Source organism: Macrobrachium nipponense, chromosome 40, assembly GCF_015104395.2.
Source record: "Macrobrachium nipponense isolate FS-2020 chromosome 40, ASM1510439v2, whole genome shotgun sequence".
Lineage (NCBI taxonomy): Eukaryota > Metazoa > Arthropoda > Malacostraca > Decapoda > Palaemonidae > Macrobrachium > Macrobrachium nipponense.
Genome location: NC_061101.1, coordinates 12,785,757 through 12,799,714, shown reverse-complemented (window position 1 = coordinate 12,799,714; position 13,958 = coordinate 12,785,757). Strand labels below are relative to the sequence as shown.

Below are 13,958 nucleotides of genomic sequence, written 5' to 3'. Positions count from 1 at the left end.
TTTACTACGCAAAAGAATGAATGAACCAGAAGGTAACTCAAGTAAAACGCAAAAGAATGAATGAATGAGAGCGTAGCTCATAGTAAATTGGAATATAATAACGACAATAATAATATAATAATAATAATATACACCTTTGAAAGTAAGTTGTTTCTAAGGTGTGGTGAATATAATGTTATATAAAAGATGTTAAGTGATGTTTTTTGTGAATAAATGTTTGTACTAAGTATAAAAATCAGTTGCTTATGAGATGTCTGTATAAGAGAGAGAGAGAGAGAGAGAGAGAGAGAGAGAGAGAGAGAGAGAATAACAGGACCTGAAGGAAAATTTAATTCAGAAAAGTGACAAAGCTTTCAAGGACTTCCTGTCCCCATCGCATGGTACCTGTTAATATTGTGTGTAAATATATATATATATATATATATATATATATATATATATATATATATATATATATATATATATATGTGTTGTGTGTGTGTGTGTGTGTGTGTGTGTGTGTGTGTGTGTGTGGTGTGTAAGCCAATCGTCTCTAAACAGCTGACTCTTGACAGGCAGCAGCTTACGATTGGTTAGCTTAGCTTCGACGATTGGAAAATTGGCCACCAATGAGAGATAGTGAGATAATCGACGGAAGTGAGAGATTGCGAGCAAATGAGAAACAGATAAACATGGCAGGCAGCAGGGAGAGACAGATCGTCGACGAACAACTTTACTCTCGGGTCTAAGTTTCAGATCAACAATGTGACACAAAAAAAGAAAAAAAAAAGACTGACATGAAAGGAAGTAGAGAGAGAGAGAGAGAGAGAGAGAGAGAGAGAGAGAGATGTGGACTGAGATATAAAGGGAGTTAATGTATGGAACCAAATATGAATGAGAGAGAGAGAGAGAGAGAGATGTGGACTGAGATATAAAGGGAGTTAATGTATGGAACAAAAACTGAATGAGAGAGAGAGAGAGAGGCTGAAATACTAACTAAACTGCACTAGGACTGTTTTAGGAGAGAGAGAGAGAGAGAACAACATATAAAAGGTCATCATTCATAGAGTGAGATAAACTCACGCACGGTAAAGCTGCACAAACAAACGCAAAGACAGACACAGACACAGAGACACAGTACACAGACAACCCTGTGCAGAAACAGACAGACAGACAGACAGACATAAGGGGAAACCCATCCATTGTTACGGTGAGCCACCAGAGGTATAGCGCCGACGAAGGTATAGGTGTGGGTATATTCACGAAGAGGACAGATTTGGCGCAGAGCTTGGCAGGCACCACCACCAGCAGCAGCAGAAGAAGCCACAGGAGGGGGAGGGAGAGGAGAGGGGCATTAGGAGGGCATCAGGAGGGGGAAGAAGAAGGGGGCACAGCCAGGCACACACAGCAGACCAGACGCGAGTGAGGGAGGCGAACTTCTAGAGTGGACGAAGAACGTCCCGTCGTCGCCGCTGCTGCCTTGTGGCGTGCCAGCCAGTGGGTCGGGTCTCTGAATAAGAAGAAGAAGAAGCAGGCAGCAGTAGTGTGCCCCTAGCTGGTGTCCCCGCCGGTCGCATATGTCCTCCTCCCGGTCGCTACCCGGACCCCCGTCTTCGTCATCGTCTGCGTCACCATGTTCTCTTGGATAAGCAAAGAGGAGAAACGCCGTCAGCTCCAGATGTGTGAGACGGTCCTCGAGGGCCTCAAGACGGTCTACAAGCACAAGGTGCTGCCCTTGGAGAAGGCCTACCAGTTCCAGGACTTCCACTCGCCGCCCCTCGATGACACGGACTTCGACGCCAAGCCCATGATCCTCCTGGTGGGGCAGTACTCCACGGGGAAGACCACCTTCATCAGGTACGTCCTCGAGAAGGACTTCCCCGGCATCCGCATCGGGCCCGAAGCCCACGACGGACAGCTTCGTCGTGGTCATGCACGGCGACAGGGACGGCATCATCCCGGGCAACGCCCTCGTGGTCGACCCCAAGAAGCCCTTCCGACCTCTGTCCAGGTACGGCAACACCTTCCTCAACAGGTTCCAGTGTTCGAACGTCGACTCGAGCGTCCTGAAGGGCATCACGATCGTCGACACGCCCGGGATCCTGTCGGGGGAGAAGCAGAGGGTCGACAGAGGGTACGACTTCCACGCCGTCTTGGAGTGGTTCGCCGAGCGCGTCGACAGGATTATCCTCCTCTTCGACGCCCACAAACTCGACATCTCCGACGAGTTCAGGTGCTTCCTCGAGAGACTCAGAGGTCAGCACGACAAGATCCGCATCGTCCTGAACAAGGCTGACATGATAGACCATCAGCAGCTCATGAGGGTCTATGGGGCGCTCATGTGGTCCCTGGGCAAGATCCTTAACACCCCGGAAGTCGAGAGGGTGTACGTCGGGTCGTTTTGGAATCAGCCGCTGAGATACGACATCAATAGAACGTAAGTACTTTGATTTATTTTTTTCTCTCTACTTTCTGGATCTCTCTGTTTTATTTATTAACTGTAAGGCTCTATCTGTAAGTGTACAGGGAAACCTTTCCTCTACCTTTAATTGTACAAGTCAATCCTTCCTCTACTTATAAGTGTACAGGTCAGCCCTTCCTTTCTTCTACCTGTAAATGTTCAGGTCAACCCAACCCTTCCTCTACCTGTAAGTGTCAAGGTACAGGTATACCATTCCTCTACCTGTAAATGTATGGGTCAATCCTTCCTCTACTTATAAATGTACAGGTATACCCTTCCACTACCTGTAAATGTACAGGTGAACCTTTCCTTTCCCTGCTGTTTGTACAGATCAACCCTTCCTCTACCTATAAGTGTAAAGGTTAGCCCTTCCTCTACCTGTAAATGTACAGGTATACCCTTCCTCTAAGTGTGCAGGTAAACCTTCAATGAGGAGGAACTGTTCCCTTTCTAAAGGTAAAAAATATATTAGAGAACATTGTGCTTGTGTTTAAAGGCCCCCTTTATATGAAGGAAAAAAAACTTGTTTCTTTCCATTTTCCGAGTTGTTTAAGCTTGCTTTGTCCGTCTGTCTGCGTTGTTTTTAGCAAGAAACATCCATCGTGGAAACGGAACTCGAGAAAAGGAAGCTTGTGTTTCAAAACAACAATAAATTTAAGGATAAATTATATAAATAATTGATAATAATAAATATACTTACACTTTTAGAGACGTTTTACGAATGACACTGAGGGACTTGTCTAGGGCCCGTCTAGAGAGAGAGAGAGAGAGAGAGAGAGAGACATACATGCGTTCTCACCAATATAGCTCAGATTCGCTTCCCCCTCCCCCCCGCCCCCCAATAAGGTGGGGCTTTTCTTAAGGTGTAATTCGGTGGCTTATGGGCACATGCCCACGTTCCACTCCCTCCTCTCTCTCTCTCTCTTTCTTTCTGCAGGAGGAGGAGGGGCGCACATCATCATATGCCACCATTCCTTTACACTGCTGTGCCCCGCCCCTATCTCTCTCTCTCTCTCTCTCTCTCTCTCTCTCTCTCTCTCTCTCTCTCTCTCTCCTCAGTGCCCTGGGATCTTGGGTACCACGTGACATTCTCTCTGAGGATTCGTCTCATTATCTCCAATATAGAAAATGTGTGACGTCATCCATACCCTCTGTCGAATGGGTAGACGATTTTGCATCATTTTCGTATTAGGGAGGCCATGCCCAGCCTCTCTCTCTCTCTCTCTCTCTCTCTCTCTCTCTCTCTCTCTCTCTCTCTCTCTCTCTCTCTCTACAAGTTTAGTACTCTATTCAACATGTCATCAAAAGTACACAATACGAGCCAGCCTAATTGTTATCATTCGAGATAAGGAAATAAATGCTAGATGTTCATTCTTAAGATGAACTGATAGAGAGATGTGATAATGCAGTTTGGGACATTTAAAAGCAACGTTTGTATCTATATATAAATATATTTATATATATATATATATATATATATATATATATATAGTATATATATATACTATATTAAAAGTCTAAATACATCGTCTGAGAACGTTTTGACAAGTTTTATAAGTATTCAGATCAATATTTTCAATATCAGTTCAGTATTGTTATTGATTTGAGTTATAGATTCATACACAAGTGTGTATGTGTACAGTGCGTGCGTAGTATCAGTGTGAAAGCGATATACAGTTTTTATGCCAATGACTGTATAAAATTCTAATTTCCCAAAGTGATGCTGCAACTCTCTCTCTCTCTCTCTCTCTCTCTCTCTCTCTCTCTCTCTGTGTGTGTGTGTGTGTGTCAGTGTCTGACTTAATATCATCAAGCAGGGTGGAGGCGGTAATGAATTCATTGTCACATAAAAATGATGAAAAGAAAAAAAACTTGCGACAATAGTGATTCTAGTCAGCTACTTCAGATGACAAGTCTGATCAATCAAGCAGCAAAATAATGTTGCGACTTCCTTCGAAAAAGGGAACTATAATATTGAACTAAACGAGGCAATCACTCCAGTAATTCAAGCAACTTTAGGCCGAGTCAAGTTAAACCAACGAGCAGAATTACATTCACACCCCCAGCACTTCCAGCCTCCCCCCGTCTCTGCCAAATCTCCGCTTTTCTCCACGATATGGCAAGGACATTGACTCTCTCTCTCTCTCTCTCTCTCTCTCTCTCTCTCTCTCTCTCTCTGTGACACCCGACGGCCTTCTCGCGTTGACAGATCTGTCTTGGGACCATCTTGTATCAATGGAGGAATGGGATTTTAATGTTGCATCTGTCGATGATTTGGCAACATCGCAGTGACGTGAAATCGTGATGGATTCTCGCCCTAAGGAATTAGCGAGCATTTCTTGGGTTGGTGGTGGTTCTGCCTAGGTTCTGTTTTAAGATCTTGGGCCTCTCTCTCTCTCTCTCTCTCTCTCTCTCTGTCTGTCTGTCTGTCTGTCTGTCTCTCTCTCTCTCTCTCTCTCTCTCTCTCTCTCTCTTTTGGGGGGTTATGACTTGTCCTAGCCTGCATTATGACTCTGCCATCTTATGTTTACATAGTGCATAGGTACATAAACATACAGCACATACGAGAGAGAGAGAGAGAGAGAGAGAGAGAGAGAGAGAGAGAGAGAGAGAAATCTTGACTTACACTCACACCTACAGAATATATTTACACATCTTATCTGATACCAACACTTAAGCACACTTTGAAAGCATTCTTGCTCCTACTTTAGAAGCCCACATCCAAAATAATATTCGTATATTAGAAAAATATCCTTAACACTTTTGTAAGTAACTTCTTAGGTCTCAGATCATATACGTCGTTCTTCAATGAAATTCCGGAAGAAAGGTTCACTTAGATATTTAATTAGCTATTAACAGGAAAAGGAATTTAAGTTATTCTGGATAGTAATTCACGAAATTTGCAACAGTCAGCTAAACTTTATTTTAAGCCTTATTTCAGCTACGCCTAACGCTTATATTTCTAGAACATTAGGTAGTAGAAGAGCCAAGTGCATTGACCAAACGTGTGTTTAGATGATTATCAATAAAGTGATTTTCATTGACCAATTTTTAAAAATTTCGGTTGTGGGTCTAACCAGAAATATTACTCGTGGACGAAAGTTGGGTGATTTATAGGAGAATGAATGTTATGGCCGTTGGAACCACAATAGTTCATGCAATGATGCAATGCATCACTGCCTTAAAGCAGTTCTCCCTGCATTAATTCATATAATTTCATCATTGCTGATCTCTTCTTTCTGCATTTCTTAGATTGCATTCTGTTACTTCTTTCAGACGAACACTTACTATATTTTTTGGAAGCTTGAACTTCTTCAAAGTCAGTGGCGCCTTTGATGATAAGGGTTCGTCTTCTGAATAATAATAATAATAATAATAATAATAATAATAATAATAATAATAATAATAATAATAATAATAATAATAATATCCTTCTTATACCTGAAAATAGAAATAAGAAGGATATGGGATAGGCCAGTGGAAATTGTACCCATAATCATAGGAACACTAGGCACGATCCCTAATCCCTGAAAAGGAATCTGGAAAAACTAGAGGCTGAAGGAGCTCCAGGACTCATGCAGAAGAGTGTGATCCTAGAAACGGCGCACATAGTAAGAAAAGTGATGGACTCCAAAGAAGGCAGGATGCAACCCGGAACCCTACACTATATATACCACCCAGTCGAATTGGATGACTATGATAGAGCAAAAAAAAAAAATAATAATAATAATAATAATTCTCTCTCTATCTTCGACACATCATGGATTACCTCATGAATTACCACTGCTATTTCATTGCATTCAATGCTATTTTCACTTGTTCTAGCTCAAGATTATACTAATGTAAGTTACCTTGGGAATTTCATATAATGTCATTGTATTTAAAGCTATTTTATCCGATTCTAGTACAAGATTCTAAAACCATTTTAATTTCATTGCATTAAAAGCCATATTAAGTGATTGTAGTTCAAGAATCCAAAAGCATTGTTATTTAATTATATTATAAGCCACTTTAACTGATTCTTGTCCAAGATTCTAAAGCCATTTTAATTCCATTTCATTTAAAGCCATTTTATCCGATTCTAGTCCAAGAATCCAAAGCCATTGTTATTTCACTACATTAAAATCCATTTTAATGATTCTAGTCCAAGAATCCAAAGCCATTTTAATTTCATTGTATTCAAAGCCATTTTAATCGATTCTAGTTCAAGAATCCAAAACCATTGTTATTTCATTACATTATAAGCCATTTTAACTGATTTTAGACCAAGATTCTAAAGCTCTCGTTTTTTCATTATTTCTAAAGTCATTAAAGATTCTAAAGCCATTTTAATTTCATTGCATTTAAAGCCATTTGAACTGATTCTAGTCTTTCTGGAGCCAATTTAATTTAATTGCATTTAAAGTCATTTTAACCGTTTTTAGTCCAAGAATCCAAAGCCGTTATTGTTATTTCATTACATTATAAGCCATTTTAACTGATTCTAGTTCAAGAATCTAAGCATTTAAAGCCAGTTTAACCGATTCTAGTCCAAGAATCCAAAGCAATTTTAATTTCATTGCATTTAAAGCCATTTTAACCAATTGTAGTCGAAAAATCCAAAGCCATTGTCATTTCATTACATTAAAAGTCATTATAACTCATTCTGATTCCAAGAATATTCCAAAGCAACTTCACTAAGGTACAGACTTTGTACCCGATTAAAAATATGCAGATCGCGAGACACTCTACCAGGCTAGATAATTCTCCCTCATAATCACAAACAAGACACCACAACCTCACACCCCACTCACAAACAAAGGAGGCCACACAAACAACTTCCTCGACCAACAGAGGAAGAACTTATGAGGGAGATATTACCCCAAATTTCTGCCCTCAGACTAGAGAGAGAGAGAGAGAGAGAGAGAGAAGAGAGAGAGAGAGAGAGAGACCTTTACAATACGTGTTACTGATATTGAATATTTTAGTAAATGATGGGTATGCGACAAGGTACGGTTGCAAATTGAAAGGAGAGAGAGAGAGAGAGAGAGAGAGAGTGAATCTTGACAACAACAGCTAGAGCTAGTGATGATAAATATTGTAGGGAACGTTGGGTATTCGACAAACTGAGAGAGAGAGAGAGAGAGTTGAGTTAGTATCCAAAGCATCCCCCAGAAAAAGGCCGTCTTCTGATTGGATGCAAAGGGATACAAAGACACCGTTAAATGTTGCATAAGAGAGAGAGAGATACGTATCGAGAGCTCTGCTCTTCCCCCCAATAAGCCCAGCTGTTTATTGCCAGCGTTCTGGGAAGAAGAAAATGAAAAGTTTTAGCTTACGAGACTTAAAATCGTCCATCCAACCACCCCTTTTTGGGGGGAGGGGTAGAGGAATATCTGCATTCACAAATCCGGTTGTGAGGCCACCTAGATAGCCGAAATTCCTATGGGGCTCGATTTTAATCACTTTTTCAGGGCTACAACAAGGCAACGTCTGTCTTCTCGACTCCTAAGTCAGGTCAAAGGTCAAGTTTATCGTAAGAAATATGATTTCTTGAGAATTCTCGCCGTCGTCCTTCTCCTGAAAGGAAGGTCGTTCAGTCCCATTGGTTCTTTGGGAAGCATTACGAAAATGTACTACGTGAACTCTGAGATACATTACGAAAATGTATATGAATTCTTTTTAAAAAGAATCTTTGAAAAATGATTCGAAAATGTACACGAACTCTTTGGAAAAAATATCTTTGAAAAATTATTCGAAAATGTACTTGATTTCTCTAAGAAACTTTACAAAAATGTACGTGAAATCTTTCAGGAACAAAACGAAAATATAAGTGAATTCTCTGAGAAGCATTACGTGTAAATGTATGAGAAATCTCTGAGAAACAATCACGAAATTATATGTGAAGTGTTTGAGAATCATTACGAGAAACAATACGTTAAAATGTAAGTGAGGTCTATAAGAAACATTACGAAAATGTACTACGTGAACTCAGTGACATACAAAATCTTGAGCTGTTTAAGTGTTGACGTTTAAGAATCATTACAAAAACATACTTTAACTCACTGACGCACAAACACTTCAACTTATAAGAGTGTCTACAACATCAAACCCACTTTTCTTAGTAAATCACTTACACGTGACAGAAATAAGTTGTTAAGTAGATGTGAAATCCTTTTAAATATGATTGATAACTGACACTTAGAATTTGCCCAATCACGGAATATCAAGAGCCCGGGTCAATCCCAGGTCAAGTGGCAGCAATGACCTTCGGGGTCAGCGAAGGTCAACGGAGGCCCGGGTCAATAGCGCGTCAAGTGATAGGACTCAAGTGCTATAAATTATCTTTGAGGTCACCGGAGGTCACAGGAGGTCAAAAGCTTTCTCAGTGACCCTCGAAGTATTCCCCAAAACCTCGTCTGTTGATTGACCTAGAAAACTAGATGGAATGAAGGCGAGGTCGTTACTTTTTTTACCTTAAAATATGCAGTTTAATGTACTCGCGTGACCTGATTTGGTAAAGTGGAGTACAGTTCTTTGAAAAGTGTCCTCTTGTTATGAATTTATGACTTGACATGGTACTTATACTTTAATCTTCATGTTACTTTAATGAGTCGTTACTAGAAGGATAAGTAAACAAGCCAGAATTGATGTTTATTTAATGTATATTTAGTGATTAGAATTAAGTCCGTGTTTAGCCACCAGATGGCAGAAGATGATTGTAAACAAATGATCACAAAAGAATTATTTCCAAAAAATTTTTAAACGCTTCGAAGGACGTGTGTATTTAACGGAGGCTGTCTAGAGTTTAAAATTGCGTTAAAATATTTCAGTTTAGTTTAAAAAACAGTTTTATAGCGAAATCAATTGAAAAACACTTTTAGTTTTAAATATGATTCTATAATTAATTTCTCCCTATGAATATATACAGGAACTAAAGAATTAACTAATTTTTAAGGTTTACAATTAATATATAAATTATAAATATATATGTGTATATATAATATTATATATATTTCCTGTTATCTTTAAAAGCGTGTTATAGGACAGTGTTATTAAGGGTCGACTCACTCCCCTTCTTGGGAATATCTCGACCAACCTGTAATACCTGATTTTCCTGGTTTAAGGTACAGGTACGGGAGAATTGCACACACACACACACACACACACACTCGCATATCAACGCCATGAATCCTGTTAATCAAAGTTAAAATTGCAAGGATATAGTACATCCATCCGGTCTGCATTTTCCTGCAAGACAATTGCAAACTTTTGTACCCTTACGATGTTATATCAAAAATGGTATCATCATCATCATCATCATAATCATCTGAATCACCTTCATTATATCAGCATCATCATCATAATCATTTGAATCATCTTCATTATATTAGCATCATCATCATTATCTTAGACTCAAACACCAAGGGACCCCCAAAAAATCCCCTGGAGGGATTCCGCCACTCGCCTCCAGCACTCATTTCTTTCTTGTGATTTATCTGCCACGAGTCTCGATCTTTCCTTCTAATAGGACTCATCCAGGGATATTCCTGGGGCCCAAAGGACCCCAGGTAGGACTCGGTAGGACTCTCATGTACTGTTCTCTCCGTGGGGAGGAAGGACATATTCAAACCATCTCCACATCCTCTTCATTATTATTTTTTTTTTTTGCTCTATCACAGTCCTCTAATTCGACTGGGTGGTATTTAGTGTGGGGTTCCGGGTTGCATGCGATGCCTCCTTAGGAATCCATCACTTTTCTTACTATGTGCGCCGTTTCTAGGATCACACTCTTCTGCATGAGTCCTGGAGCTACTTCAGCCTCTAGTTTTTTCCAGATTCCTTTTCAGGGATCTTGGGATCGTGCCTAGTGTTCCTATGATTATGGGTACAATTTCCACTGGCATATCCCATATCCTTCTTATTTCTATTTTCAGATCTTGATACTTATCCATTTTTTTCCCTTTCTTTCTCTCAACTCTGGTGTCCCATGGTATTGCGACATCAATGAGTGATACTTTCTTCTTGATTTTGTCAATCAACGTCACGTCTGGTCTATTGCACGTAACACCCTATCTGTTTCTGATACCATAGTCCCAGAGGATCTTTGCCTGATCGTTTTCTATCACTCCTTCAGGTTGGTGCTCGTACCACTTATTACTGCAAGGTAGTTGGTGTTTCTTGCACAGGCTCCAGTGGAGGGCTTTTGCCACTGAATCATGCCTCTTTTTGTACTGGTTCTGTGCAAGTGCCGGACATTCGCTTGCTATGTGGTTTATGGTTTCATTTTTCGTATTGCACTTCCTACATATGGGAGAGATGTTATTTCCATCTATCGTTCTTTGGACATATCTGGCTCTTAGGGCCTGATCTTGTGCCGCTGTTATCATTCCTTCAGTTTCCTTCTTGAGCTCTCCCCTCAGTAGCCATTGCCACGTGTCATCGCTGGCTAGTTCTTTAGTCTGTCTCATGTATTGTCCGTGCATTGGTTTGTTATGCCAGTCCTCCGTTCTGCTTGTCTTTCCCCTGTCTCTGTATATTTCTGGGTCTTCGTCCACTTTCATCAGTCCTTATTATTATTATTATTATTATTATTATTATTATTATTATTATTATTATTATTATTATTATTATTATTATTATTATTATTATTATTATATTTAATTTATTTTTTCTGTTACGGTATCATTACTTAGTCTATCCTGCTATGTGATTCCTAATCTTATTATTTAAGCTTTAGTCTGAAATTGGTAAAGTCTTTTCGATATAGTTTCATCGTTATATAATATTAAATTTATCATTTGTTATTTCTACTCTAGATAGTTTAATGCATTCTCAACGTATATTTTAAAAGTATGATAAATATTTTGTTATTCAAGTTGTTTAGAAGGTCTTTAAGGACAGCTAAATGTATGAAAGCAATTATCTTTTTATCTTAAAACTGTTTTGAAGGTCTTAAGGTCAATTTACCTAGATGGAAATTCTTGTGTTTGTTTTTATTGCAAAGAAAAAAATTCAAAACTTATTCCATTGCCGGATGTTACCAAACGTTTTTGGTTCCCTCCGTAACTTTTGATGTACTATGTACATCCGGTTCCATAAAGCGTTCTGTGGTTTGTGCTTCCGTTGGGATGAAGAACAAAAACGCGAAAGAATAAAAAAAAACGAAAGAAATGACCAGGAAACGTCGATAATGTGAAAATAATGACCTACAATGATAAGAAATTCGTTTTCTCCGCCATAGAAAAGTGGAGTATATTTTTTTCTCAAAAATGTCTAAGTGCAAAAACGGTATTTAATTGTGAAATTTATTTGTAAACAAATAAACTTCGACGTTTACGCCGTCATCAACTCGTTATCTTTATTTTCTTTAGTGTAGGCAGACTTGAAATTAAGATAATTGAGAAATTTCATTTTTTAGGATGACAAGTGTCATAATATCTTAGCCATGATGATGAATTCAGTTAATATATATATATATATATATATATATATATATATATATATATATATATATATATATATATATATAATATATATATATATAGCGTTATTTCTCAATATCGGAGTGCAAAATATACTTTAATATTTCAGTAAGTAAAGGGAAAAAGATTGACTTAACACAGTGTTTAAACTTGTACGTGCAGAATAAAAAAAAAAATAGAAAAAAGGACTAAATTCACTTTATTGTTTTTGTCAATTCCAAAATTTCTCATTTTTAAAAACTGGACAAATCCCCAAGGTATCTGAGCCTATGTGAGTGATCCCTGAAGAGGCCGGATTTATATGAATAATCTCAAAAAAACTGACGAGTCATGCTGAAAAAAAATCGCGCGAATTTCTGACCACGAGCGACACCAAGACATTCTTGCATAAGAGGATTACACGTGGAAATGGAGCCTTGATTTTTCTGAGGGAGGAGATTACATGGATTACGAGGATTAGCGCGTTTGGATAACGGGAATTTTCTTACAAATCAATCCGATATGGGCTGGATTTCTGATTCAGTCTGAAGTTTTAACTTAAACCACGAAGGAGATTACAAGGATTCCAAAGGAGATTATACGAGGATTGCAATGTGGATTACATGGAGATTTATTTATACAAATAAATCCAATACGGAAGTCGGATTTCTTAGTCAGTCTCAAGATTTGTTTCACTAAATCCGCGAAGGAGATTACTATTACAATGGGTATTAAAGGGATATTTACCTATACAAATAATATACGAATCGATGGTTTATTCAAGAAAATCCCGAAGCATTAATAAGGCGATTACAAGGATTCCAAAGGAGATTACGAGGAGATTTATTCCTCCAAATAAATCCCCTTTTGCCTTGGAGAAAGGGCGAAGGATTCGCGAGTGATTCGTAGCTGATTCTCTTAAAGTGTTTTCAATAGCTCGTGATTCGTTGGGGTTTGGCCCATTCAATGAGGTGATGCCAGATAAGGAAAGATGGGGAGTTTTTTTTTGTCTGTTTTATTTTTTTTTTCTTGTGGAGAGTGTTTTTTTTTTGGGGGGGGGTGGTGGGTTGTTGTTATGGGTGTAGTTTTATCTGTTATATTTTCGTAGCTGTGGTTCCAGATAAGGAAAGATGGGGAGGTTTTTTTTTCGTCTGTTTTTTGGTTTTGTTTCTTGTGGAGTTTTTTCTTTTCTTGTGGAAGGTTTTTCATCTATTTATTTATTTTTTTACTTCTTAGGTTTTTCTTAAGGATGTGGTTTTATATCTTATATTTTCGTAGCTGTGATGCCAGATAAGGAAAGATGGGAAGTTTTTTTGTAGTTTTTTTTTTTCTTGCGGAGTTTTTTTTATATCTTATATTTCGTAGCTGTGGCACCAGATAAGGAAAGATGGGAATTTTTTTTTTTTGTCTGGTTTTTCTTTCATTGTGGAGTGTTTTTTATTTATTTTTATTTTCTTTGTTTCTTGAACTTTTATTATGGGTGTGGTTTTGTATGTTATATTTTTGTGGTGCCAGATAAGGAAAGATGGGAGTTTTTTTGTGTCTGGTTTTTTCTTTTCTTCTGGAGTTTTCTCTTTCCTTGTGGAGGTTATTTTTATTATTATTTTTTTTTAGGGGGGCGGTTTGTTAAGGGTGTGGTTTTGTTTGTTATATATTCGTAGCTGTGGTGCCAGATAAGGAAAGATGTTTTTTTCTTCTTTTCTTGAGTGTGTTTTTTGTCTTTCTGATTGGGTTTTTTTTATTGGTTTGGTTTTATATATTATATATATTTCTGTAGCAGTTTTGCCAGATTAGGATTTTATCAGTTTTTTCTTATGGTGTTTTTATGTATTTGTTGGGTTTTTCCTTCAAATATTTGGTTTTTATAAGTTAATTCTTGTAGCTGAACTGTCAGATGAGGTTTTTTTCTGTTTTTTCTTGTGACGTGTTTTTTTTTTTTTTTATTTGTTGTGTTTTTTTTTCTTTATATGTGTGGTTTTATATCTTATATTTTTGTAGCTGTAGCGGCAGACAAGGAGATGAATGAATTTGTTGTACTTTTTTTCTTCTTGTGGTGTGTGGTTTTTACTTTATAT

The 13,958-nt window shown here is 38.2% G+C and overlaps 1 protein-coding gene across 1 annotated transcript in view; it reads left to right on the top strand.

Moving 5' to 3' along the window:
- The first annotated feature begins 1,380 nt into the window (after positions 1-1,380).
- The window catches only part of LOC135211921 (EH domain-containing protein 1-like), a 74,765-nt gene continuing 62,187 nt past the window's right edge, over positions 1,381-13,958 (top strand). Inside the window, 2 exon segments of the mRNA XM_064245157.1 lie at positions 1,381-1,882; positions 1,884-2,416. Coding sequence (XP_064101227.1) covers positions 1,613-1,882; positions 1,884-2,416 — 803 coding nt within the window. The 5' untranslated portion in view covers positions 1,381-1,612.